This window comes from Anguilla rostrata, chromosome 9 (genome assembly GCF_018555375.3).
Source record: "Anguilla rostrata isolate EN2019 chromosome 9, ASM1855537v3, whole genome shotgun sequence".
NCBI classification, from domain to species: Eukaryota; Metazoa; Chordata; class Actinopteri; order Anguilliformes; family Anguillidae; genus Anguilla; species Anguilla rostrata.
This window is the reverse complement of record NC_057941.1, coordinates 53,074,937-53,102,891: the sequence shown is the minus strand read 5'-3', so window position 1 is coordinate 53,102,891 and position 27,955 is coordinate 53,074,937. Positions and strand designations below refer to the sequence as shown.

Genomic DNA, 27,955 nt, shown 5'->3' with positions numbered 1-27,955 from the left:
GCACACCACCACGTCCTGCACCACTGTGTACCACACACAGCACACCACCACGTCCTGCACCACTGTGTACCACACACAGCACACCACCACGTCCTGCACCACTGTGTACCACACACAGCACACCACCATGTCCTGCACCACTGTGTACCACACACAGCACACCACCACGTCCTGCACCACTGTGTACCGCACACAGCACACCAGCGCGTACCGCACACAGCTCGCTGAGGGAGGCTCTTTCCCATTTTCCTGCGGCGCTTTTATTTTATTTATTTTTATTTTTTATTGCCTGTTAATCTGAACGCGACTCTCCCGGCTGCTGCCTCATTTCTGCTCAGCGGAGCATCATGGGAAATAAGCGGCACTGCTCACTGTGGGCTGGGGGGCGGGGGGGGGGCGGGGGTAGTGGTGGCGGCGGGGGGGAGGGAGTGGGTGGGGGGGGCGGGGGTAGTGGTGGGGGGGAAGGGAGTGGAGTTTGCTTATTTGTCCCCCGTGCTTGTCCTGCTCACGCCAACATGTCTCTCTGTGTCACACTCCCTCTGTGGGTGTGAGATGCACTTCTGTGATCTGAACAGCAGGGGGCATTGCTCTCGCATAAAGATGCTTCATGGCTCATGTCTCTGATTCAGAAATAAGAGAGTGAACAGCAGAATCTCTCTCATTTCCATTCAAAATCACTGGCTCTCCTGTAGCACTGTGTGTAGTTTGTAGAATGTAAAATAGTCACTGTCTCTACTGTAGTACTGTGTGGCCTGTAGGGTGTAAAATAATCACTGGCTCTCCTGTAGTACTGTGTGGCCTGTAGGGTGTAAATTAGTCACTGCATTGCGGTTGAATATTTGGGAGGAGAGTAAGCACTTAAGCCACAGAGCTTCCTGCTCTGGTGTGAGAGTAATAACAACGTCAGAGAAAAAAAGAATAAAAAAGAACAAATTATCAACAAAACAAATTATTTCAGTTCCGCTTCCACCCACCCTCTCGCAGTTCTCATCAAATGAGTTTCATTTTCCACGACACACCAAAGCCGATGTTGCCAAAACAATTGTATCAAGCCAAAGCAGCCTCTCCCTCTCTGTCAGAGAGACGATGGAGAGGAGGGGAGATCTAAGGAGTAAAACCGTGAGAGGTGTATTAGGTAGTGCGCAAACTGCAGAACCATGTCGCCATCTGGTGGCCACTCTGTAAATTACATCTCCTGGGGAGATTGGGGTCGTTGATTTTTCATAATGCAGAATTTAGATTGCCTGCCATTTTTCTGTGGATGGTGACGGAAATCGGATTTTAATTCTGGATCATAGACCATTTATGTTTTTTCTTCTGATTAGATTGCTTTGGGCTTGAAACGCATCACAAGTTATGTGAAACCCTAAAAGCAACAATGCAAATTAGATGTTGAGTCAGAAACTACTAATAAAGTAATGGTGATGAAGTAGGTTTTTATTGATAATATAACTTTGTGAAAATAATATGGATCACATGTTCACTCAGAAATACAGTGAGAAATGAAGTAGAGACTAAATAATGAAACTAATATCTATGGAAAATATTAACCTGACAATGAATCCCCTGCACTGCTGTTCTTGACGTGTAGATGTGTATGGTGTGTGTCTGTGTCTGTGTATAAGGTGTGTGCTGTGTGTGTGTGTGTGGTGTGAGTGCGCAAGAGTGTGTGTGTGTCATAACGTGTGTGTTTGGGTGTGTGTGGTGTGAGTGTATGTGTGTGTGTGGTGTGTGTGCAAGAGTGTGTGTGTGTCATAACGTGTGTGTTTGGGTGTGTGTGGTGTATGTGTGTGTGTGCGTGTGAGTGTGAGTGTGTGCCTGCTTGGGTGCATGAATGTGTGGGAAAATGATTAGCGCGTTGGTTTATTAATGTGTGTGTGTGTGTGTGTGTGTGTGTGTGTGTGTGTGTGTGGATGACATCCATGTGTGATCCTGGGAAGGAGCCCAGTTGTAAATCTCGGATTAACAGAGCGACGCTCCAGACCAGGAGCGGAATTCTGGGATCTGTCCCGCCTTGGCCACACAGTTATTAACATACAGTCTGAGCTTTATTCACATGCCTATGCTTTAATAATGCAAGCAGAAAGAATTTACAAAACAAGCAACTGCACCATTACCAGACAGATTCCATTCATGTGTGGGGAAAAGGGTTCAGAGCAAGCAAGCACGCACACACACACACACACACACACACACACACATACAGACACACACACATACACCACACACAGTCACATACACACACACACTCACACATATACACACACACACACACCATGCATACACACACACACACACACACACACCATCCGCACAATACCATACCATATTTTCATTTACTGTACACACTAAAATGTACACACTACTGATTAATACTGTTGGCATGTGTGTGTGTGGTGCTGCGTGTGTTCCTGCATGTGGTGTGTGTGGTGGTGTTGCAGTGTGTGGTATGTGTGTGTGCATGCTGTGTGTGTTGTGTGCATCACTTGTGTGTGTGTATCTGTGTGTGTGTGCATGCGTGTGTGTGCATGCACTGTGGTGTGTAGCGTGTGTGTGGCATGCAGTGTGTGTGATGCCTTGTGTGTGTGCATGCGTGTATTTGCATGCTGGTGTGCATGCACTTGTTGATCTGTGTGTGTTTGCATGCATGTGTGTGGTGTCTATTTGCCAGTAGAATGCAGCATTAGTACCTGCTTCATAACCCTGGAGCAGAATGAGGAAATCAAACAAATTCGAATCACTGTTTTTTAGATCACAGATGTGTCATCAGCCTCATCAGAAATACATGTGGTGGTTTGTGTGTGTGTGAAGGGAAACTCAAACAAATTTGCAAAAAAATGCTCATTAACTGAGTCTCTGCCTCTCAAACAATCCTTTTTTCAATTAATAAACAAGTATGTTTTTTAATTCTGACGGCCTGGACATTTAATAATGTAATTTGTTTACGGCTGGATGTGATTAAATTCATGTTGAGTACAGCTTTAAATGCTTAAAACCATGATCCACTAGCCTTCTCTGGGATTTACAACAGATAACTGTGACACTGACTGTGGGAGTTCAGCTTGTGTCGGTTAGTTTCTGTGCTCAGTCTTTATTAAGTGTTGTCAGTGGTGAGTGTGCTGGTTTATGTGTTCAGTCAGTGATGTGTGTTGGTCAGTGTTGAGTGTACTGATTTATGTGTTCAGTCTGCGCTGTGTGCCGGGTGGTGTTGTGTCCATGTTCAGATGTGTTGGTTGGTGTTGAGTTGGTGTTTAGACGTGTTGGTTGGTGTTGAGTTGGTGTTCAGATGTGTTGGTTGGTGTTGAGTTGGTGTTCAGGTGTGTATTGGCTGGTGTTGTGTCGATGTTCAGATGTGTGTTGGTTGGTGTTGAGTTGGTGTTTAGACGTGTTGGTTGGTGTTGAGTCGGTGTTCAGACGTGTGTTGGTCAGGGTCGTTTCAGTGTTCAGAGTCTGTAGAGACCCATAAAGGTGGCGTGGGGCAGCAGGCTGATCTCTGCATCCTTACGGGGAATCAGGAGCTCCACCACAGAGCCAGACTCCAGGTACTGAACACCTGAGAGAGAAAGAGAGAGAGAGTCTGAAAACAGGGAGTGTGTGCTCAGTGTGTATGCGTGTGTGTGTATCAGGTGTGTGTGTGTGTGTGTTCAGCATGTGTTCAGTGTATACCTGCAGTATAGCAGGTGTTGAGTGCCAGTGTCTTATTGGCTGGCATGTTCTTCATGCACTTCAGCAGGTTGGTCTCGTTGTCATCGAAGCGCTTTCTGATCACATGACCCATGACGTAAGTGGTGTCTGTATACAGGACCTGCCAATCAAAGCACAGTCTGTCGCCGAGGCCTGGGAAGCATCACAGACACTTTCCCTTTCTTAGCCAATAGGAGCTCAGTGTCTAACACTGACACCCCCGGTGTAAGATTGCACATTCGCCTCCTGCTTAAAGATAATTTATTCTTTCACATCAGCATTGTCATTATCATGTCATATGCGAGAATTAATTTATTAAATATGTCATATATATTGCATATCATAAACCCTCTTGAGTATTAATCATGCTATGTATGATTATGAATTATCAACTATTAGCTGCAATCCACATTTGCTGTAAGCCCCAGAGTGACTTCAAAACAGCCACACTTATCTGACCTTACGCATTTCCCCACATAACATTTAGTCTACCTGACTGTAGATGAAGTAGGACCCTCCAGTCGACACGGTAACCGTTTCACCTGACAACTTTAGCCCCTCCCCTTGACTGCGTCCCGTGGTCCATTTCAACAGTGTCTGGTCCTCCTCATCTGAGAGAGCGAGAGAGACAGAGAGAAGAAGAAGAGAGCGAGAGACAGAGAGAGGGAGAGAGAAGGGGGAGAGAGAGAGAGTGAAGGGGAGAGAAGGTGGGGGCAAGGCAGTGATGGAGAGAGAGAGAAAACAAACCAGAGAGCAGAAAAAGAGAAGAGATTGTGACATATTAAGACCTGTGATCACAGAGCTGAGACGATGGAATGGGAGGATGAGAATTAAAGAAAGAAAAGAAAAGCTGGATTCACCGTATGAGTGTGAGGAGAGGGGCAGGAGGTGCAGGAAAGTGCGCCGCCCTGCAGGAAGACACGACAATCACAACCAAGGATTTCATTTAAACTGGAGATGTCAGTCTGCTGTGATGGGAAAGGTGTCAGCTGTTTCGCTGAGTGAGCACTTCACAAGAGTTAGTAACGTTTCCGTAGGCTGCGATGATCCTAAGGGCCCCCTGGGTTACACTGTGTGTGTGTTGGGTGGGGTAACTGGACTTCACATTCACAGCCAATTATTTCTATAGGCTTATGTGCCTAGTATAGCCAAGTTATTGTATATTACATGCACAAGAACATATCACAATCTGACGTGATAGGATTTATTATTTATAATTCAGCTGAGACAAGAGGATGAGGATGGTTGGGATGAACTTGGCGGAATGGGGCACGAGCTCACTTTTACCGAGCTGCCGCTGTCTCCGCCGCTTTCCCTCTCTCTGCATTTCCCTCCGCATTCGAATCCCGCCGAGATCTCGCGCCTCCGGTCCACCGGAAGGAGCAGTCGCCGGCACCTGGCACAGATCAGGATGGACCGAACGCGCGCCGCTGAATTATATTCATTCTGCACGAGCGCCTATCCGGACTGATTTACAGTGCAGGAGAACGTGAGTAATTCCGCGCGAGTTAAGCGAGCAGCACAGCCTATTCGCTGACATGGCGGGTGAATGTGCAACATCATTAATCCTTTAAGGTGTGAGATCACAAATATGTAATTAGAACAGAACATTGTGTCATTAACTGAACATTCTAATGCTGATGTAACAACTGCTACTGGTAATTGAAAGCAATGGAGTTTTAGAACACTACTTTAGAATTGTATAATGTTTTTTTTAAAACCCTTCTCTTTCCCGGGGTTAAAGTCTTAAATGTACAAACACAAACTCCAGTTCAGCTGCCTGCACGAGCATCCCAAGCTTGAATTATTTCGACATCCTTCTCGTTTGCACTGCTGGTAATTTTATGAAGCAATTCAGGAAATGGTGACGAGCAGAAGTGGTTACCAGTCCCAACCCAAGTTCCCAACCCAGTGCTTCAGACTTCCTCAAACATTATTACACAGCGTGTACACAGAGTGGAGTTATATAGCTGTATCTTATAGTAAAGTAATAGGTTTTACTCAAATGTATTACTTTGAAAATGATTAATAACTTTGCATTATGTTTCTTCTATCGCAAGCAGAGACAGGAGCGGAATGTGGATAGTCCGCGAACAGCTGCGTGGGCAGCGAACGGAAGCACTGCAGCGCAGGGAAAGGTTATACATGTGACACTCACAACTTCAGTTACTACACGCTATGTTACAGTGCATTCGTTAATATTATGTCCCTCTATCAATCATGAACCCTGACCACATCTTTAATAACAAATGACTGCTGCCCATTATCGGTCTTATGGTTTCTCGATAAAGTTAAAGTTTCTCAAGCATTTTTCTGTAGGCTACGCCGCATAACCGCAGCAGGACGTTTGATCCCATTGCGTAAAACGTGACCTCGTTGGAATTTAGTATCGATTTCTATATTCGTGTTTCTGTATTTTCCAATAGATCCTATATTTTTCAGGCAGCTAATGTGACGAACTCAGTCGGCGAAGACTCACCTACCCCGCAGCGGCGCGCGTCCGTTTCCCCCGCGACCCGCAGCTTGAGGTCCCGCAGCTCCGCGTGCAGCCTGTGGACCTGCGCCGCCTGAGCCAGCAGCAGTCCAAGACAGGTGCACGCGACGAGCATGGACGCGGCGCTCAGAATAAGAGATGCGCTCGTGGACCCGACCCCCTGAACCGACGTCACGCGCTGTGTCCCGCGAGCAGCCATCGGGGTTTGGAAAAACCCAGAGCAAGAGGTGAGAGAGAGAAAGTAAAAACCGCACACTGAGTAGGCCTAGGGATGCGCGTGGGAGGGAGTGCTGTGGATGCGCCAACACAACCCGTTAACTTTCGCTTTTGTGACTTCACGGGTAGGAGGAGTTGGTCACCAGAATGAAAAAGGGGGGGGGGGGTGGTGGGGGTGAGTAATTCTCGAGAAAATGGGCTTGACATACCATGCCCAATGATTCGGGTTTCCTCTGGTTTCCAAACCACAAATGTAAACTGTGAGTCAGTTTCAGAACCTTTTTTCACTCACGAAACAAAAAAAATTACGTAATCTCACTGTACGACAGTTTCTGCGAATTTTACACTGGATGTGGAAAAAGTGCCTTCTCACGCGCTGTTGCAGGTCCCCTGAGTGGCCATCTTCCACAGTAATTAACTTCAGCTGGATGGAATGCTGAAGTTCTTCATAATACAATGCCAATTTCCCAATATCCCTCTTTCAGAAAATTTATGAAATAACAGTTTACAGTTTCTCAGAACTATACAGTGGATTTTTGAAAACCAGGGCCAGCTACTGCCGCAGTGAACTAGAATGAAGGGATTGCAAAATGTCTCATGTTACCAATACAATTATCAATACCCCTCTTATAAAAAATAAACAACATAATTTCTAATTGTTTTCACTGACAATGGTGCAGGGCCTTGTCTCCTTTGAGTCTCTCGGAGTAAAACATCCAGTGCTGATTCAACAGAGCACGTATGAGTCCAATAAGGACCGGATGTACTCCGTAAGAGTTCACTGCACGATTGCCACAGCAACATATGGCCTCTTAGATGAGGTGGAAAATGGGAGTAATGACTGATTACATTGAATATCAAACTGTTTCCTATCAAATTAGTTTTTTTTGTTTTTTTTCATTATTTTTCTCATGATTTAACATTGGCGACACTGCATACCAGACAGCTCTGATGGTTTTCTTTTTAAGTGGGTAGATTTCTGCATTGTCTCAGGTGTTTTTACACTAGAAGTGTCCAAAAATGGCAATACAACTTGTGGACAAAGATCACAGAGTAAATTTATTAGCTGATGATTACCTTTGGTATCCATAATTCATTCTGCTGAAGAGAAATGTTTGGTATAAAATATATTGTTGGCTAGGGGTGCCTGTGAAGTGAGATTTTGTGCCCGATGACCGACATGCTTCTGTATATTGAGTATGACAGAAAAAGACAGCGGTGAGATTTTTTGTTTGAAGATGTTCAATCCAGCTGGTCAGCATTCTGTAAGAATATAGCAGCGAGACCTGCAAATGTTTGAAATTCATGACAGTGGGTCAAAAGCTTGGTGGAATTATTTTCTTTATTTGATATTATTCGATAATATATTTTTCTAATGAGGGATGCTGTGAATGGAATTGACACAGTGAATGATATTTTTGAATCTTAAAAGCTTTTGAGATGTTCATTATTAATTAAGTGTTTAAGTGGAAAAAGGAAACATCAATAGACTATATAGTCTTATGTCCAAAAAGTGGAAAAAAGTCAAAAAAATTTAAATAGCTTCTTTGTAATACAATTCAATAGAAAATCATGTTTATGTGATAGCCATGGTAAAATAAATGAATTAAAATCCTTTTGACGATTTGTATGATTAATAAAGTGTTTGAGTGGAAAAATTTTTAAAAATAAGATCATAGTCTTATGTCCAAAAAGTGGAAAAATGTCAAAACATTTTTATTTCCTTTTTTTAATACAATTGAATAAAAAACTATGTTTATGTGACAGCCATGGTAAAAAAAAAAAAAATCAAATAAAATGCTTTTGACGATTTTGATGATTAATAATGTGGTTGAGTGGAAAAATGAAAAATCCATAAGACTATAGTCTTATGTCCAAAAAGTGGAAAAAATTCAAAAAGTTTCAAATGGCTTTCTTGTAATACAATTGAATAGAACACCATGTTTATGTGACAGCCATGGTGAAATAAATCAATTAAAATGCTGTTGACTATTTTTATGATTAATTATTGGCTTGAGTAAAAAAAAATTTAAAAATAAGATCATAGTCTTATGTCTAAGTGAAAAAATGTTTTAAAAAAGAGTTCATTGCTTTTTTGCAATACAATTGAATTGAACACCATGTTTATGGGACAGACATGGTGAAATAAATCAATTAAAACCCTTTTGAGGAGTTTTATGATTAATAATGTGGTTGAGTGAAAACATGAAAAATACATAAGCCTATAGTCTCATATCCAAACACTGTAAAAAATTTCAATAAAATTTAAAATGCAATTTGTTGTTATAGATGTTGGGGAAATCCTGTTTATATAATGACCATCACGAAATAAAATTTTTGAAATGCTTTTTATCAAATGTATGATGAATAATGTGATATTGTGGAAAATGGCAAAATACAAAAGCCTTATGTTAAAAAAGTGGAAAAATGTCCAAAAATATTTAAATGCCATTTAATGTTATAGACTTAAAGGCAATCCTGTGTATGTAATAACCACGGTGAAATAAAAATTTTAAAATGCTTTTTATGGAATTTATGATGAATAATGTGATATTGTGGAAAATGGCAAAATACAAAAGCCTATAGCCTTATGTCAAAATAGTGGATAAATGTCGAAACAATTGAAAATGCCATTTAATCTTGTAGACTTATAGGCAATCCTGTGTATGTAATAACCACGGTGAAATAAAAATTTAAAATGCATTTCATGGAATTTATGATGAATAATGTGATATTGTGGAAAATGGCAAAATACAAAAGCCTATAGCCTTATGTCAAAAAAGTGGAAAAATGTCCAAACAATTGTAAATGCCATTTAATGTTATAGACTTAAAGGGAATCATGTGTATGTAATACCCACGGTGAAATAAAAATTTTAAAATGCATTTTATGGAATTTATGATGAATAATGTGATATTGTGGAAAATGGCAAAATACAAAAGCCTATAGCCTTATGTCAAAAAAGTGGAAAAATGTCCAAACAATTGTAAATGCCATTTAATGTTATAGACTTAAAGGCAATCCTGTGCATGTAATAACCACGGTGAATAAAAATTTTAAATGCTTTATGGAATTTATGATGAATAATGTGATTGTGGAAAATGGCAAAATACAAAAGCCTATAGCCTTATGTAAAAATTGGAAAAAATGTCGAAAAATTGTAAATGCCATTTAATGTTATAGACTTAAAGGCAATCTGTGTATGTAATACCACGGTGAAATAAAATTTTAAAATGCTTTTATGGAATTTATGATGAATAATGTGATATTGTGGAAATGGCAAATACAAAAGCCTATAGCCTTATGTCAAAAAATTGGAAAAATGTCCAAACAATTGTAAATGCCATTTAATGTTATAGACTTAAATAGAATCATGTGTATGTAATACCCACGGTGAAATAAAAATTTTAAAATGCATTTTATGGAATTTATGATGAATTATGTGATATTGTGGAAAATGGCAAAATACAAAAGCCTATAGCCTTATGTCAAAAAAGTGGAAAAATGTCCAAACAATTGTAAATGCCATTTAATGTTATAGACTTAAAGGGAATCATGTGTATGTAATACCCACGGTGAAATAAAAATTTTAAAATGCATTTTATGGAATTTATGATGAATAATGTGATATTGTGGAAAATGGCAAAATACAAAAGCGTATAGCCTTATGTCAAAAAATTGGAAAAATGTCCAAACAATTGTAAATGCCATGTAATGTTATAGACTTAAAGGCAATCCTGTGCATGTAATAACCACGGTGAAATAAAAATTTTAAAATGCATTTCATGGAATTTATGATGAATAATGTGATATTGTGGAAATGGCAAATACAAAAGCCTATAGCCTTATGTCAAAAATGGGAAAATGTCAAACAATTGTAAATGCCATTTAATGTATAGACTTAAAGGAATCGTGTAGTAATACCACGGTGAAATAAAAATTTAAAATGCTTTTATGGATTTATGATGAATATGTGATATTGTGAAAATGGCAAAATACAAAAGCCTATAGCCTTATGTCAAAAATGGAAAATGTCCAAACAATTGTAAATGCCATTTAATGTTATAGACTTAAAGGGAATCATGTGTATGTAATACCCACGGTGAAATAAAAATTTTAAAATGCATTTCATGGAATTTATGATGAATAATGTGATATTGTGGAAAATGGCAAAATACAAAAGCCTATAGCCTTATGTCAAAAATGAGGAAAAATGTCCAAACAATTGTAAATGCCATGTAATGTTATAGACTTAAAGGCAATCCTCTGCATGTAATAACCACGGTGAAATAAAAATTTTAAAATGCATTTCATGGAATTTATGATGAATAATGTGATATTGTGGAAAATGGCAAAATACAAAAGCCTATAGCCTTATGTCAAAAAAGTGGAAAAATGTCCAAACAATTGTAAATGCCATTTAATGTTATAGACTTAAAGGCAATCCTGTGTATGTAATAACCACGGTGAAATAAAATTTTTAAAATGCTTTTTATGGAATTTATGATGAATAATGTGATATTGTGGAAAATGGCAAAATACAAAAGCCTATAGCCTTATGTCAAAATTGTGGAAAAATGTCGAAACAATTGTAAATGCCATTTAATGTTATAGACTTAAAGGCAATCCTGTGTATGTAATAACCACGGTGAAATAAAAATTTTAAAATGCTTTTTATGGAATTTATGATGAATAATGTAATATTGTGGAAAATGGCAAAATACAAAAGCCTATAGCCTTATGTCAAAATTGTGGAAAAATGTCGAAACAATTGTAAATGCCATTTAATGTTATAGACTTAAAGGCAATCCTGTGTATGTAATAACCACGGTGAAATAAAAATTTTAAAATGCTTTTTATGGAATTTATGATGAATAATGTGATATTGTAAATGGCAAAACTACAAAAGCCTATAGCCTTATGTCAAAATTGTGGAAAAATGTCGAAATAATTGTTAATGCCATTTAATGTTATAGACTTAAAGGCAATCCTGTGTATGTAATAACCACGGTGAAATAAAAATTTTAAAATGCTTTTTATGGAATTTATGATGAATAATGTAATATTGTGGAAAATGGCAAAATACAAAAGCCTATAGCCTTATGTCAAAATTGTGGAAAAATGTCGAAATAATTGTTAATGCCATTTAATGTTATAGACTTAAAGGCAATCCTGTGTATGTAATAACCACGGTGAAATAAAAATTTTTAAATGCTTTTTATGGAATTTATGATGAATAATGTAATATTGTGGAAAATGGCAAAATACAAAAGCCTATAGCCTTATGTCAAAATTGTGGAAAAATGTCGAAATAATTGTTAATGCCATTTAATGTTATAGACTTAAAGGCAATCCTGTGTATGTAATACCCACGGTGAAATAAAAATTTTAAAATGCTTTTTATGGAATTTATGATGAATAATGTAATATTGTGGAAAATGGCAAAATACAAAAGCCTATAGCCTTATGTCAAAATTGTGGAAAAATGTCGAAACAATTGTAAATGCCATTTAATGTTATAGACTTAAAGGCAATCCTGTGTATGTAATAACCACGGTGAAATAAAAATTTTAAAATGCTTTTTATGGAATTTATGATGAATAATGTAATATTGTGGAAAATGGCAAAATACAAAAGCCTATAGCCTTATGTCAAAATTGTGGAAAAATGTCGAAACAATTGTAAATGCCATTTAATGTTATAGACTTAAAGGCAATCCTGTGTATGTAATAACCACGGTGAAATAAAAATTTTAAAATGCTTTTTATGGAATTTATGATGAATAATGTGATATTGTGGAAAATGGCAAAATACAAAAGCCTATAGCCTTATGTCAAAATTGTGGAAAAATGTCGAACAATTGTAAATGCCATTTAATGTTATAGACTTAAAGGCAATCCTGTGTATGTAAACCACGGTGAAATAAAAATTTTAAAATGCTTTTATGGAATTTATGATGAATAATGTAATATGTGTGGAAAATGGCAAAATACAAAAGCCTATAGCCTTATGTCAAAATTGTGGAAAAATGTCGAAACAATTGTAATGCCATTTAATGTTATAGACTTAAAGGCAATCCTGTGTATGTAATACCACGGTGAAATAAAATTTTAAAATGCTTTTTAGGAATTTATGATGAATAATGTGATATTGTGGAAAATGGCAAAATACAAAAGCCTATAGCCTTATGTCAAAATTGTGGAAAAATGTCGAAATAATTGTTAATGCCATTTAATGTTATAGACTTAAAGGCAATCCTGTGTATGTAATAACCACGGTGAAATAAAAATTTTAAAATGCTTTTTATGGAATTTATGATGAATAATGTGATATTGTGGAAAATGGCAAAATACAAAAGCCTATAGCCTTATGTCAAAATTGTGGAAAAATGTCGAAACAATTGTAAATGCCATTTAATGTTATAGACTTAAAGGCAATCCTGTGTATGTAATAACCACGGTGAAATAAAATTTTTAAAATGCTTTTTATGGAATTTATGATGAATAATGTGATATTGTGGAAAATGGCAAAATACAAAAGCCTATAGCCTTATGTCAAAATTGTGGAAAAATGTCGAAATAATTGTTAATGCCATTTAATGTTATAGACTTAAAGGCAATCCTGTGTATGTAATACCCACGGTGAAATAAAAATTTTAAAATGCTTTTTATGGAATTTATGATGAATAATGTAATATTGTGGAAAATGGCAAAATACAAAAGCCTATAGCCTTATGTCAAAATTGTGGAAAAATGTCGAAATAATTGTTAATGCCATTTAATGTTATAGACTTAAAGGCAATCCTGTGTATGTAATAACCACGGTGAAATAAAAATTTTAAAATGCTTTTTATGGAATTTATGATGAATAATGTAATATTGTGGAAAATGGCAAAATACAAAAGCCTATAGCCTTATGTCAAAAAAGTGGAAAAATATTTTTAAACCATTTTAATTGCTTTTTTCTAATACAATTGAATAATCATCTTTATATGACAGACATGGTGAAATAAACCAATTAAAATGCTTTGACGGTTTTCCTGATTAATAATTGGTTTGAGTAGAACAATTTAAACTCATAAGTTTATAGTCATATATACAAAAGTGGAAAAATTTCTATAAGTTTCAAATGTTTTTTTTGTAATTCAATTGAATAGATAATCATATTTATCTGACAGACATTGTGAAATAAATCAATTAAAATGTGTTTGATGATATTTATGATTAATAATGAAAAATGAAAAATACATTAGACTATAGTTTTATGTACAAAATTTGGAAAAATGTCAAAAACATATAAATTGCTTTTTTGTAATACAATTGAATACAAAATCATGTTTATGCGACAGCCATGGTGAAGTAAATTAATTCAAACTTTTTTGAAAAATAATATAACTTACGTCTTTTTCTGTTCTCTGCATTAACACATTTTTCATCATAAATATTTAAAGACACATTAACCCTCATTGTGATAGGTACATTAACGGGTATAAAATATTAATTCAAATAATTATCAATTACTGTTCAGTCTAACTTTCATCATTTCACTTGTTTTAAACATGTATGGCATTCATAGCAGCAGTATGTGGGCACGTTGTCTTCAAGAATCCACGGGAGTTCGGTGATAACATCCATCCATCTTCTAGCCCAGTTATTCCCCAGCAGGGTCGTGGGGGAGCAGGAGCCGATCCCAGCATGCACTGGATGACAGGCAGGAATAATCCTCAGACAGATTCATTGTAGGGCACGCACACCCTTCCTGCGTGTCTTTGGACTGTGGGAGAAAACCCCACATGGAACACGAGGGTAACACCCAACCTCCACTCAGAAAGGATCAGGACAGATATTGTTTTTACTCTTTGGTAAAAACAATATCATATCATTATTTTTTTTACAGGAGAGAAATTCACACAATACAGACATTTAGAATGGCATAATTACAAATTCATACAATAAATGTAATGAAGCCCATGGCGTTGATGGTAATGACAGTGGTAACCGTGGAGACACTTTAATGCCACATTTCCTGTTGTGCAGGCCTCACTGACACCTCAGCCAGAAACGGGTGAATCCGCTTTCTCTGCCATGCAAGAGAAGCCTAGAGCAGAGAACAGGGTGTTCAGAGCGAGGTCTGGGCCTGCCCGCCAGCCCAAACACCAGCGGGTCCACTGAACGCGCCCGATCCGCTTCAGACCTCCTGCCCTCATACACGCGCTCAGCTGGACCCGGCTCAGGATCGGACGCCTGCCCGCGCCCCGGCTGCAGCCTCACACTGCAGGTGAAGCCTAAAGGTTCCACTGCGCTCCAGTGCAGGGGTGAGCCAGCTTATAGAGCTGGCAGAAAACTAAAACAAAGGTAACATGGTTAGAACAAAAACCGGCACATGGAGCAGCCTGGGCGGGACTGGAGTTGTGCACCCCTGTCTTACAGTACCCAGGGTGAGAAACATATTCGCAGTGCCACACATTCTTACATTTATTTTGCTCTTGACAACATTTGAGTCACCCACCACCTTGAGCAAAGGTATTAACATACTTCCATTTAAATATGCATAGTAAATAGACAGTAACAGAGTTCTAAATAAGCATCTACATTCACAGCCCCCCTTTTAATAAATGCACGGAGATGGACCTGTGGGTTTGCGTAGAAACATAACATAGCTTTATTATTATTTATTCCATATTGTTTAAAATTTTAGCAGATTACCCAAAGAGGAGGAAAAAACACAAATCTGCAGCAACAGATGAAAATTTACACCCCCTAGTGTCCCTTTCCCCTCATTACACTCTAATGCATTTCAGCTATGGAATAAACGGAACCCAAGCAGGAACATGTCATCCCTCAGAAAGCTCTTAGACAATGAATACATAACAGAAGGACAAAGGATTTACTCAAAACACAGTATAAACTACCCTAGGAAATTCACTGCAAATGATCCTACAGAACAGACTATGAACAAGTCGATGCACAGATAACAACAGGTCATAAATGATGCTACAAATGCCTTCTGACAGAATGATCAGGCACAGGACAGCAGACACACAAACACAAGCATGCGTACATCAGAAACATGTTGAAGAGCTCACAAGCACAGTTCACCTGAAATATCCAACATCAGCTAAGGAGAATAAATAACGTTCTTTTGGCAGAAAAAACATATTTCTGCCATTCACAAAAATTCATGCTGAAATGGGGAGATATGTCCAGGGAAACCTCACCGTTTCAGGTACTGGGAACAGGGAGAGGGGTGATTGGGCGATGGGAACAGGGAGAAGACCGATTGGGCGATTCCCCCCAGAACGGGGGTGGGGGGGGGGGGGCGAAAGCTAGCGTTGGGCCGAACCCTATTCCTCCGAACCGAAGCCAAACCCCCAGAACCTCCTGTGGGAAAGGCGCGGGCTGCACCTGCCACCGCGGGACTGCCTGTTAGCGGTCGCCATGACGAACGACATCATGGGGTTCTCCCCTGGAGCGAGAGTCTGCGCCGCATCACTTCCTCCTCCAAACGTCCTCTGGAGCCAAAGGCGAAAAAAGACCAAATCAATTACATTTAATAATACAGAGAGCAGAGGCTCGGCCTGGTGTGTGTGTGAGTGTGCACGGGCGTATGTGTGAGTAATATTGCAATATTAGGTGGATGTAAGAGTGTGATTTGTGTGCTCTGTGCACCTGCTGGTTGTACAGTGGCAGATTTGTAGAGAAGGGGGCGTGGCCTGCGCTGGGTCCCCACCCCTGGGCGGGGCTAAGCTCAGGTGGTCTCTGCTCCTGCAGCTGTGTGTCACCCGGTCTGGCCACACCCATCTCCTCCGGCCCACCATCTGCCATGAAACCCCAAGACCTCTCTGTCTTCAGCCTGTGGTACAAATACACACAAACAGATAAACACACACACGCACGCGCACGCACGCACGCACACACACACACACACACACACATACACACACACACACGCACGCACGCACGCACACATACACTCACACACTCACACACAGTGTGCCACCCCCACTCATCCCTCTCACTGATCAATGGAGCCCTGCCTCCTCTTCAGTTCACTGATGTGCTGCAGGACCGTGGCCACGCCCTGCTGCATGACATCACCCTTCTGGGCCCCGCCTCTTACCCTCCGTCGGCGAATCAGCTCAGAGGGGGTGGGCAGGCTGTCCTTGCCCAGCTCTGCCCCCTGGCCTCTCCTCGGCCAAAGGGAGGGCCTGCGCTCAGCTGCCCCGCCCACCTGCTCAGACAAAAGCCAATGAGCGAGCATGCCTGGCCCCAGCCAGCCAATCAGAACACAGGGAATAAAATGAAGCGTGGATGTTTCCATCTCTCTTCTCAGGCACTAAAGCTGAGTTTTCAGAGTCTAAAGGCTTGGGCCTGAAGGCAGGCCACATTCTAAAATTCAACTTTCAAATTCAGAATACTTTACTGGCTTGACATATTCTGAAATGCATATTGCCAAAGCATAATAATCAATCACAATAATAATAATAATAATAATAATAAAATGTTATAACAACAACTGTAAATTTAATTATTCAGATATAACATGAGCATAAAATGCATACTAGTGCTAGTAGTGATAAGAATAGTATGCTAATAGCAGTACTACTAAAAATAATAATTATCATACTGTAAACAAATAAAATAAATATATGTTACATAATGAATAACAGATATATATTAATTGGGGAGTTACTGCTGTCACTTCCTCTGTGACAGGGACCCACACATTGTGCTGCTATATCTGTGCAGCAGCTTTCCTGTCTGTTCTGCCTGTGTGGGATTAGAGCCTGAGCCTGCCACAGGAAACTCACCCGCCCTCCAGCTACAACAACACCGGCCTCAGTCTGGACAGGGCTGCAGAGAGAGAGAGCACACACTGTCCACTACTGTACCAGAGAGAGAGAGAGAGAGCGCACACACACTGTCCACTGCTGTACCAGAGAGAGAGAGAGAGAAAGCACACACTGTCCACTACTGTACCAGAGAGAGAGAGAGAGAGAGAGAGAGCACACACACTGTCCACTGCTGTACCAGAGAGAGCATAGGGAGAGAGAGAGAAAACACACTTTACATTTCTGTACCACAGGGAGCAGAGAGAGGGGGGAGTGGGAAAGACAGAGACAGAAAGAAGGAAGAGAGAGAAAAGAGGTGGATAGAGAGTAAGAGAGAGGTAGAGGAAGGAAAATAGAGGGAGCAAGGCAACAGAGAGCAAGGAGTAGGGGCTCTAACAGCAAGATGCGTGTCTCAGCAATATTTACACTATGCCTTTCAGGCCAAAAACATGTTAAACTGTGAAAGTGAAACACAGAGAAGGTGGAGGAAGAGACATAGAGAGATAAAGAGAAGAAAGCATGTATGTATGTGTGTGTGTGTGTGTGAGAGAGAGAGAGAGAGGTACCTGGGCCATTGAAGGATTCTATCCCAGAATTCCTGGTTGTACTGATCAGAGGCATTGGGCTGAAGGAAGGAGGGGGGGCAGGGAGGGGCCTCCACATTACACTGCCGCTGCACTGTCCTGGATCTCCTGAGAATAACACACACACACACACACACACACATACATACACGCACACACACACACACGCACACAGTGATGAGGTTGGTATATTTTCAAACACAAAAATAGCTATTTATTCAATACAGTACAAGTGTCAATCCAGCCACCAGGTTCAGGTGCCCTCATTAACATCATGCCTTTCCACATTTTTAAATGAACACCTTATATGTTGTGGTCACCTGACTGCAGCCATTAGGACTGCACAGCATTACTAACTCACTTTGCAAAGGAGAGAAAATGGTCGCACTCCTCCACCTCGACCTGGTCCACTGCTGGAGCCCGTAGGTCGCCATGGGGACCCGCGAGGTGAAACATCTGTTAGCTGGAAAAGAAAAAGAAACGCAACATGCTGACTCACTTTAACTATTCAACCCATTCAGCTTTTACTCTAAAATAAAATGGCTTTAGTGAACAATTTTATGGCAGTATGCAGTGCAGTGAGGGGACATTAAAATGAATTACAAGGGCAAGTGAGAACAAAAAGTACAAAAAGACTGGGACCCAAAGATGTTAAATGACCCAATGATCTTAAAAAACACAGATAATTCTAAACAGTGAGATGAAATGTACTCATTTTCAAATCCTTTACATATAAATAGGTAAATAAAATCTTATTTTTTTATTTTACAAAATGCAGTTTGATCAATAAAAGCTTGACGTTTACATTTTATGTAAATATCTGATTCATATTCATTTATGTTGACCGTACCTGATCGGACATTTCCGTAACAGCACCATTCTGCAAGGTATAATTATTATTTATGACCACGCTCAGCCAATCAGAATTCAGTAGCCACAGAGATATCATCTTTGTTCTCTGAGGAAAGTAGTTATTATTTTATCATATGAGTGGACAATGAAATTAGGTTTATCGCAAAGTACTCCCGGGTCAGTGGCTTTTAAGGACTATTCTACGCAGATTTCAGACTTCGACCCGCTTTGGGTCTCATTAATTTTGTGTGCTCACTCAGGAAGATGCTGCCATCCCGCGACAGTTAGAGGTATTGCAAGAAAAAGTTGAATGAGATTACTGGAGTGGTGAAACCATAGAGCGTATCATAGAGTTCTAGACTTTAAAACGTCGTTAAATACTTTCTTCCGAATCGGAAAATCTGCCCAGCTAACTTTAGGGAAACCTTTCAGCTGACTAGAGAGACGTCAGAATCTACAAAATACTGAGCAAAATGTTAAAGCACTGTGGACACTCGCTGTAATATAGAGCTTAGTTTTCTATAAAGATTACAGTTGCTAGTTCTGCGTTGTATGCTCTGTTTATAGCTAGCTAGCCTTGAGAATGCTAACTGCTTACCTTTACTTAGCTGTCGACTTGTGAAATAAATACGTTATATTCGCCTAATTCCCCGAGATAGTTGTCTCATACGTTAACTGTACACTGACAACACAATTGTGTTATTCCCCGAAAACTGTTCAATTAAACCACCATTAAATCGTTTTAAATATAACGTATTGTGAATACCACACAGTGAACAAACAGAAACAGAACTAAAACCCGCCAAAAAAATAACTGCACGTGAGCAAAAGACTTTCAGACTTTCAAGAATTTCTACTCAGGAAAACGGAAATTGGCGGGGAATATCCTGACAACGCCATTCAACACAATAAAACTAATATTTAAATGTGCCTGGTTATTTACAAAGAGTATAAATAAATCGTGTTGGACATGTTTAATACGTCAGTTGCTACTTGGATCATCAGCACAACGACTAAGGGGTCTGCTAAACTAATAATGACGTGATGCTGTCCAGTAGCAGCATATGTCAGTCTGGCAGCCATTCCCACACCAAATCTGTGGCTCTGGCTGTCAGGGGTAAGCCTCTGTGGATGCACGGTTGTTGTCTGGAAGGAAGGAAAAAATTAAGGACAGTCTGTCCTTATTTAAGTGTTTTTTTTTTTTTTTTTTTTAATCAGAGCTTTCCAGCTGCAGCACTACTTCTGTGGTTTACTGATGCTCGCAGAATGAGATTGGGAGGAGAGAGAAAAAAAAGAAAGTGTGTTTTGCCCTCCCAAAATTATTTAAGAAATATATTACTGCTCTGGTGATCCTGGGTTCCAGGTGGGACGTTTTGCAGGAGTCCCCGTGGCCACCTGGAGGCACCAGACACTCAGGTTTCGGACTGGGAGATTCTAGGGGAAAACAGCGATGTGGAGGGAGGGAGGGAAGGGGCCAGACAGGTTTGATTGGCTGCCAGAGTCATCAGATCGAGCACTTAATTAAGCACGGTTCACCACCTGGAGGGGGGGGGGATCAATATGAGCTGTGGAGCTGTCCGGCTCTGTGTAATGACCGAGGTGATGGACTAGTGCGTTAGCGTGTGTTTCAGGGACATTCATTAACATGGAGGAGCTGACCCCGTTAGCCAGTAAATTCATTAGCGCCTTTACAAAGGGGAAAACAGAAGTGGTAGTATTGAATCTGGCCTCGGGCTGAGGATGGGCTGTTCGACAGTCCATTATTTGCCTGGGGCAACAGGCAGAGAGTTCTGCTACATTACAAACACCAAACAGAAAATTTAACCTAAAGGGTTTGCAATGTTATGGAATCTTTTGAGACGTATCTGACATATCTAGCCCAAAGCAGAGAGTGGCATTTTTCAAAGAACAGAAACATACAAGCTCCTGGCTCCCTCATCCACAGTATAAATACGACCATCATGAGGATAAGAGAGGTGTAATAAAATCATTACTGTCCTCCTGTCAGACTGCAGGATGTAGATGTTCCTTACTGCAGATAACCAGGAAGCCCATCTGCTACTGAAACAGCAGGGATTAGTGAGTCACACACACACACATGTGCACACACACGCACGCACAAGCACGCAGGTATTTTTGTGGTTTCCGTTTAAACAGGAGTTAATTACAGCTTTGAGAACAAGGTGTGCAGACTCCTCAGCTAATCAATGGCCTCAATGAATCACTTGTGCTGAAACACCCTAAAAACCAGACAGAGCGGCCCCCCAGGACAGGAGCTGGACACCCCTGATGCAGAACATAAGAGCACATACCGCGTCTTCCACTTGCAGTCCTGCGCACACACACACACAGCCTTTCATTTACAGCCTCAGAGACATACACACCTGCAGTCTTTCTCTCTCTCTCTCTCTCTCTCACACACACACACACAGCCTTTCACTTACAGCCTCAGAGACATACACACCTGCAGTCTTTCTCTTGTCTCTCTCCACCACACACCACACAGCCTTTCCTTACAGCTCAGAGACATACACACCTGCAAGTCTTTCTCTCTCTCTCTCTCACACACACACACACAGCCTTTCACTTACAGCCTCAGAGACATACACACCTGCAGTCTTTCTCTCTCTCTCTCTCTCTCTCTCTCTCTCTCTCTCTCACACACACACACACACAATCACACTGAGTGGTAAAGACAGCAGTGCATCTACTGACCAATACAATCAATCGACCCATCGCTTGGTCTCCCCCACCCCGACACACACATCGGATCGCCTGCCTCATTAAGTTCAGCATCGTATCTGTAATATCTGTATATATTAGATATTTATTATCTGTATATTTCATAGAGAGGCTTCCATTCCATGCTTTCCCCCTGCCCTCCTCCCTCTGCTGCGTGGGCTTAACACCGCGTTTAGAAAACCACATTTTATCAGTTTCATTTTTTCTTTACCGCGGTCATTACCGTCGTCTGGCGGAGAGCACGCTGGGGGCAGCACCATGGAAACGGGCCGAGCGGTGATTATTTGGGGTATTTTGGGACAGTCTCAGATTTTGACAGGCGGATGAGACGAGGCTGAAAGCGCACAGGTGTGTCTGCCCAGACGGCTCTGATCTGCGACGCACCCAACTCCCCCACTGCTGGAACTGCACAGGAACCAACGCGTGCACACACAGGCATGCACACACACAGACGCACGGGCACACAAACACACAGACGCACGGGTACACAAACATACAAACACACAGGCACACAAACACAAACGCACACACAGACACACACACACACAGGCATGCACAAACACAGACGCACGGGTACACAAACACAAACACACAGGCACACAAACACAAACGCACACACAGACACACACACACACAGGCATGCACAAACACAGACGCACGGGTACACAAACACAAACACACAGGCACACAAACACAAACGCACACACAGACACACACACACACAGGCATGCACAAACACAAACGCATGGGCACACAAACACGGGCACACAAACACACAAACGCACGGGCACACAAACACACACACGTACAAAGGCACAGGCACACACACAAACAGGCACACAAACGCACGGGCACACAAACACACACACATACAAACGCACAGGCACACACACAAACAGGCACACAAACGCACGGGCACACAAACACACACACGTACAAACGCACAGGCACACACACGCACAGGCACACAAACACACACACGTACAAACGCACAGGCACACACACAAACAGGCACACAAACACACGGGTACACAAACATACAAACGCACGGGCACACACACGCACAAACGCATGTACACACACACGCATCACACATAAATGCGACACACTCGCATGCATGTAAACACACACACACACACACACACACGCGCACACAAAGGCGCAGGCACACACACACTATCCCTCCCTTTGGGACCTGCGAGTCATCATTTTCATCACGCCCTAGACTCTCTTCTTTTGCTTGTCATTTTGTTGTATCTATATTAGTTTCTCCGGGACGTGTCTATTTTTAAGACCATGAAAAGGCTTTGGATGAAAGTCAGTAGCAGATTGGACAGCCTTCAAACTCCAAATAAAGGGATTAAATTAAGAACCTAATTATTTTTTTATTATTATTCTAGGTGTGTGCGTGTGCAGCAAAACCAGAGGCCCGAGCCAGGAAGACAGTGTCTGAGAGAGCTGCTCCATACCCCCCATCAGTCTGCAGTCTCCTCACCCCGCCCACGCCTCAGTTCCACACCCTCAGGGCGACGGGCCTTCGCCTCGGACACCACGCCCACCTGTACTGCCCGCCCAACTGCCCCACGCAACCCCCCCGGGGTGGAAAGAACTTCCCACAGAGAGGACAGCAGGGCCAAACCACTCACCTCTGCAGTCTGCACATCCCCTCCCATCACACTGTTTGATGAAAAGCTTTTCTTTGAGCAGATTTTTCTGGCTCGTGAAATCTAATCCAGCGGACTTTACTTTCCCCAATGCACCTCCTCAGTCTTAATGCATATTAAGCACTCTTCTTCGTTGGTGCTTGAGCGCTCATTGTCCAGTATTCTTTCCCCTAATAAACAAATGGAATATTTGTCTCAGCGTACATGGATTCCGCATGTCTTATTGCAAGGCTCATTCTGATTGGACACAGAATAGCACTGATTTCTGTGTCACCTCTGGTCTCCGGCACATCTCTGATGGAGTCACTGCTATGAGCTGAACCAAAATGGAGTTATAATACGTAATAAACATAAAGATAGGGGTGTTTAGCTTATGTCAGGTTTACTGAGGTAACATTACAGAGGTAACAGACTAATACTGACAAAAAAAATAATAATGACATCGTAAACAATCAAGTGCCTATTCAAATGCCAGACTCCCCCCTGTGAGGGGGCAACAGAGGTGCATTGGATGCCCTCTGCTCCCCCTGCTGGTGGGAGGGTTGTAGTGTTGGGAACTGTCCTCCACTCCTGTTTTGTGGGCGTGACCAGCGGCATGCTGGGTAGCCCCGCCCCCTCCTCTCACGCTCAGGCGTTGTAGAACGTGGGCAGTTCGTTTCCCAGGATGACACGCCTCTCCACGCCCTCTTCTGAGATGGCAGCCAGGCGAGCCACGCCCCCACTGGACCCGTCCCGCTCCATGGCCAAAGAGAGGGCTGGGGCGGAGAGAGTCACAACAGGGACACATAAGGGTCACACCCCCTTACCCTCTGCAATGAAACATAGGCCCCACCCCCTTAACCTATGCAGTGAAGCGCAGGCCCCGCCCCCTTACCCTCCACAGTGAAGCGCAGGCGCCTCCCCCTCAGGCTCCGCCCCCTTACCCTCCGCAGTGATGCGCAGGCACCTCCCCCTCAGGCTCCGCCCCCTTACCCTCCGCAGTGAAGCGCAGGCACTCCTCCTTGTTCATGCCGGCCTTGTAGTTGGAGTCCATGAAGCCATAAATATAAGAGCTCCCAGAACCGCCCACAGAGACCGGCTGCCTGACCAGCATGCCTCCCATAGGCACTGTGTACACCTGAGAGAGAGGGAGAGCAGAACAGGGGGGAGAGAGGAAGAGAGCAGAACAGGGGAGGACAGAGGAGAGGAGGGAAGAGGGAGACCAGAACAGGGGAGAGAGGAGGGTGAGATAGAGGGAAGGGGAGAAGGAGGGGGGAAAGGAGAGGGAGAGAAAGAGGGAGGTGAAAATTAGCAGTGATTATTGACAGACCTCCCTGCAACACTAACTAACTGGAAGCTGAGGGGAATGGGGAGAGGGAGAGGGAAAGGGAGGAAGAAGAGAGAGAGACACAGGATGTTCTCACCTGTCCACCCCTTCTCTTGTCCCACCCGGCTACAATGATACCAGCCATCAGCTCCTCTCTGTACCTGTAGCACATCTCCTTAAACAGGTTAGCTGCTGTCTGAACCAGAGGAGCCTCATCCAGCTCAATACTGAAAGAGAGAGAGAGAGACAGTCACACTCACTCACTCACTCACACACACACACACTCACACACACTCAGTACACGTTAAACACAGGTGATGAATGTGTGAGGCAGGGCAGGTGGGAGCAGGTGAGTGCAGGTGCTGTCGGTTAGCACGTTAGCCCACCGTACCTGTGGAACCCCAGCTGGTAGGCGACCGCGTCGGCGATGGCCTGCGTGTCGGCGGCGGATCCCGACCGGCAGCAGAAGATGCGCTCGTGGATGGGCGTCAGCTTGTCCGTCACTCTGTTAGCGATGTAGGCGCTGGAGAGGGAGAGCACTCTGTTAGCGATGTAGGCGCTGGAGAGGGAGAGCACTCTGTTAGCGATGTAGGCGCTGGAGAGGGAGAGCACTCTGTTAGCGATGTAGGCGCTGGAGAGGGAGAGCACTCTGTTAGCGATGTAGGCGCTGGAGAGGGAGAGCACTCTGTTAGCGATGTAGGCGCTGGAGAGGGAGAGCACTCTGTTAGCGATGTAGGCGCTGGAGAGGGAGAGCACTCTGTTAGCGATGTAGGCGCTGGAGAGGAGAGCACTCTGTTAGCGATGTAGGCGCTGGAGAGGGAGAGCACTCTGTTAGCGATGTATGCGCTGGAGAGGGAGAGCACTCTGTTAGCGATGTAGGCGCTGGAGAGGAGAGCACTCTGTAGCGATGTAGGCGCTGGAGAGGGAGAGCACTCTGTTACGATGTAGGCGCTGGAGAGGAGACACTCTGTTAGCGATGTAGGCGCTGGAGAGGAGAGCACTCTGTAGCGATGTAGGCGCTGGAGAGGAGAGCACTCTGTTAGCGATGTAGGCGCTGGAGAGGGAGAGCACTCTGTTAGCGATGTAGGCGCTGAGAGGGAGAGCACTCTGTTAGCGATGTATGCGCTGGAGAGGAGAGCACTCTGTTAGCGATGTAGGCGCTGGAGAGGGAGAGCACTCTGTTAGCGATGTAGGCGTGGAGAGGAGAGCACTCTGTTAGCGATGTAGGCGCTGGAGAGGAGAGCACTCTGTTAGCGATGTGGCGCTGGAGAGGGAGAGCACTCTGTTAGCGATGTAGGCGCTGGAGAGGGAGAGCACTCTGTTAGCGATGTAGGCGCTGGAGAGGAGAGCACTCTGTTAGCGATGTAGGCGCTGGAGGAGAGCACTCTGTTGCGATGTAGGGCTGGAGAGGAGAGCACTCTGTTAGCGATGTAGGCGCTGAGAGGGAGAGCACTTGTTAGCGATGTAGGCGCTGGAGAGGAGAGCACTGTTAGCGTGTAGGCGCTGGAGAGGGAGAGCACTCTGTTAGCGATGTATGGCTGGAGAGGAGAGCACCTGTTAGCGATGTAGGCGCTGGAGAGGGAGAGCACTCTGTTAGCGATGTGGCGCTGGAGGGAAGCACTCTGTTGCGATGTAGGCGCTGAGAGGGAGAGCACTCTGTTAGCGATGTAGGCGCTGGAGAGGGAGAGCACTCTGTTAGCGATGTAGGCGCTGGAGAGGGAGAGCACTCTGTTGCGATGTAGGCTGGAGAGGGAGAGCACTCTGTTGCGTGTAGGCGCTGGAGAGGAGAGCACTCTGTTAGCGATGTGGCGCTGGAGGGAGCACTCTGTTAGCGATGTAGGCGCTGGAGAGGGAGGCACTGTTAGCGTGTAGGCGCTGAGAGGACCTCTGTTAGCGATGTATGCGCTGGAGAGGGAGAGCACTCTGTTAGCGATGTAGGCGCTGGAGAGGGAGAGCACTCTGTTAGCGATGTAGGCGCTGGAGAGGGAGAGCGTGCGGACGTCACAGTCTGACCGCACGCGTTACGCGCAGGCAGGGCTGCTCTGTGCTACTCTAATCTAAAACACACAGCTAAGAGATTCCCATTATGCTTCAATTCGATGCTGTCGACCACCAGCACATTCTCTTGCACCTAGAGGAGATGGGCATTGCAAGTTTTTTTTTTTTGCAGAAATGTCTCAGAACTCACCTTCTCACATTACACATCAGTGCTTCCATTTTTTTTATTTTTTTTTTTAATAAAAACTAAAAGCCTAACACATTTCTCCCTTAATCTGATGGGTTTTGTGGCATGCACCTTGACAGTGAAGCTTATATGAGTGTAGCTGTTATAGTGTTTGCTTACCATGAGAAATGCATTTTGGCAAATGAATAAATTATGAACTGCGAGTATAAACTGTCAGAGAGCTTAGGAGGGATATTAATGACCGCTAGTCTCTAGTCTGAGCACATATGTCATACAATACTGTTAGACCTGGGAACTATTCCAAAGCAGTAGTGTTTGCATATTTCCGCTTAAATTAGTAACGTAACGAACACTGAACTGAAACCTGAACCAAGCGCACTTTTGCAACGGTAGGTTTGAAAACTGCAGTCCAAATGTGACCACAGTCGGGTGGGACAAAACCTCTCTATACTCACCCGGTGGTGGTTCGGGAGTCTGCTCCAATCACAACACCTCCGTCATATTCCACGGCCATAATCGTTGTCTGTAATAAATGAAAGCTAGTTTAAAGCATTTATAGTTAACCAACTAGCCTATATAATGACCACGACGACGATAAGTAGCTAGGTCTGAGTTGTTCAGACAAAACTAAGCGGTGCTAAAGATCTAGCTGCAGGTAACTCGCAGGAGTTTGCAAGCCATTCCCCGTAACCGAACTGTAATATGCAAGAAAATAACCTAGATACCTCAGTAAAGTATAACCCACAAATATGCAATGGTCAATACTTTGTGTCTTAATTCTGGTTGGTAAGAGCTGCTAGAACTTACTCAATGTATGCTGGTTATTTCGCAAACGAATGTACCTAACATAGCTACCGCTAGCTAGATGCGCTGTATCATTTGTTATTAGCTAGTCGCGTTTGCGAGTAGGTCTGAGGAAGCCAATTCGGTGTCCTCCTTTGAAAATAAAGATTAGTAAATAAAAAATGACCGTTCCTACATAATCTTACCCCAGTGCTGACTTCCTGACCGGTCCAGTCCCCTACCAAATCGTCTGGATTGTAAATGTTTTGAGCTCGGTTCGACATCATGGACGCCGCCATCTTGATAGTGTTGAAATGTGTTATTCTTCGGCACTCACGCCACTGGAGTAATAGGGGGAAAAAAGTGCAATACTGCCACCTATGTACTCGGAGGGTTATAGAGGACGTTGCAGTGGTCAATCTACTCAATGCATCGGTACAGGTCGGTGCTCCCGAGTATTAGGATCTAATTTTTCTAATAAAAAAAGTCTGGACATCAAAACTAATAATAATTTACAACTCAAAACCTTTACGCATCATTGCCTAACGTCCCATATTACCTCCCACAAAAGTGCTTTCATCTGCAACAACCAATCCAACGTCAGCTTGTCCAGC

At 42.9% G+C, this 27,955-nt stretch overlaps 3 protein-coding genes across 13 annotated transcripts; all 3 read right to left on the bottom strand.

Annotated features, from left to right (window-relative positions):
* Window positions 1-3,257: 3,257 nt before the first annotated feature.
* tnfsf13 (TNF superfamily member 13) lies at window positions 3,258-6,512 on the bottom strand. 7 transcript variants are annotated; one of them, XR_010332630.1, is made up of 7 exons: window positions 6,168-6,512; window positions 4,966-5,080; window positions 4,545-4,592; window positions 4,177-4,295; window positions 3,667-3,805; window positions 3,384-3,553; window positions 3,258-3,317 (listed from the first exon to the last, which is right to left on the bottom strand). XR_010332630.1 is itself a non-coding variant. In XM_064352930.1 (6 exons), the coding sequence occupies exons 1-6, from the start codon at window positions 6,375-6,377 to the stop codon at window positions 3,444-3,446; spliced, it is 735 nt and encodes a 244-aa protein (XP_064209000.1). In that variant the 5' UTR covers window positions 6,378-6,512; the 3' UTR covers window positions 3,302-3,443. The 7 variants fall into 7 exon arrangements, 6 of the variants coding, with proteins under 6 accessions (XP_064209000.1, XP_064208999.1, XP_064209001.1 ...); XM_064352930.1 differs by having other exon boundaries at window positions 3,302-3,553; window positions 4,972-5,080; XM_064352929.1 differs by having other exon boundaries at window positions 3,302-3,553; window positions 6,168-6,511.
* Window positions 6,513-13,155: 6,643 nt separating this feature from the next.
* On the bottom strand, window positions 13,156-23,279 carry LOC135264197 (uncharacterized). 3 transcript variants are annotated; one of them, XM_064352927.1, is made up of 8 exons: window positions 23,050-23,279; window positions 20,001-20,095; window positions 18,171-18,272; window positions 17,792-17,917; window positions 17,205-17,247; window positions 16,413-16,624; window positions 16,063-16,246; window positions 13,156-15,905 (listed from the first exon to the last, which is right to left on the bottom strand). In XM_064352927.1, exons 3-8 carry the CDS (start codon window positions 18,263-18,265, stop codon window positions 15,738-15,740), a joined length of 828 nt encoding a protein of 275 aa, XP_064208997.1. In that variant the 5' UTR covers window positions 18,266-18,272; window positions 20,001-20,095; window positions 23,050-23,279; the 3' UTR covers window positions 13,156-15,737. The 3 variants fall into 3 exon arrangements, with proteins under 3 accessions (XP_064208997.1, XP_064208996.1, XP_064208998.1); XM_064352926.1 differs by lacking the exon at window positions 20,001-20,095; XM_064352928.1 differs by lacking the exons at window positions 20,001-20,095; window positions 23,050-23,279 and adding an exon at window positions 19,260-19,992.
* Window positions 23,280-23,432: 153 nt separating this feature from the next.
* Window positions 23,433-27,707, bottom strand: LOC135264196 (proteasome subunit beta type-6-like). Of its 3 annotated transcripts, none has more exons than XM_064352923.1 (6): window positions 27,548-27,707; window positions 27,014-27,081; window positions 24,765-24,896; window positions 24,471-24,600; window positions 23,991-24,184; window positions 23,433-23,822 (listed from the first exon to the last, which is right to left on the bottom strand). In XM_064352923.1, exons 1-6 carry the CDS (start codon window positions 27,638-27,640, stop codon window positions 23,528-23,530), a joined length of 912 nt encoding a protein of 303 aa, XP_064208993.1. In that variant the 5' UTR covers window positions 27,641-27,707; the 3' UTR covers window positions 23,433-23,527. The 3 variants fall into 3 exon arrangements, with proteins under 3 accessions (XP_064208993.1, XP_064208994.1, XP_064208995.1); XM_064352924.1 differs by lacking the exon at window positions 27,548-27,707 and adding an exon at window positions 27,366-27,431; XM_064352925.1 differs by having other exon boundaries at window positions 23,544-23,822; window positions 24,040-24,184; window positions 27,548-27,706.
* Window positions 27,708-27,955: the final 248 nt, after the last annotated feature.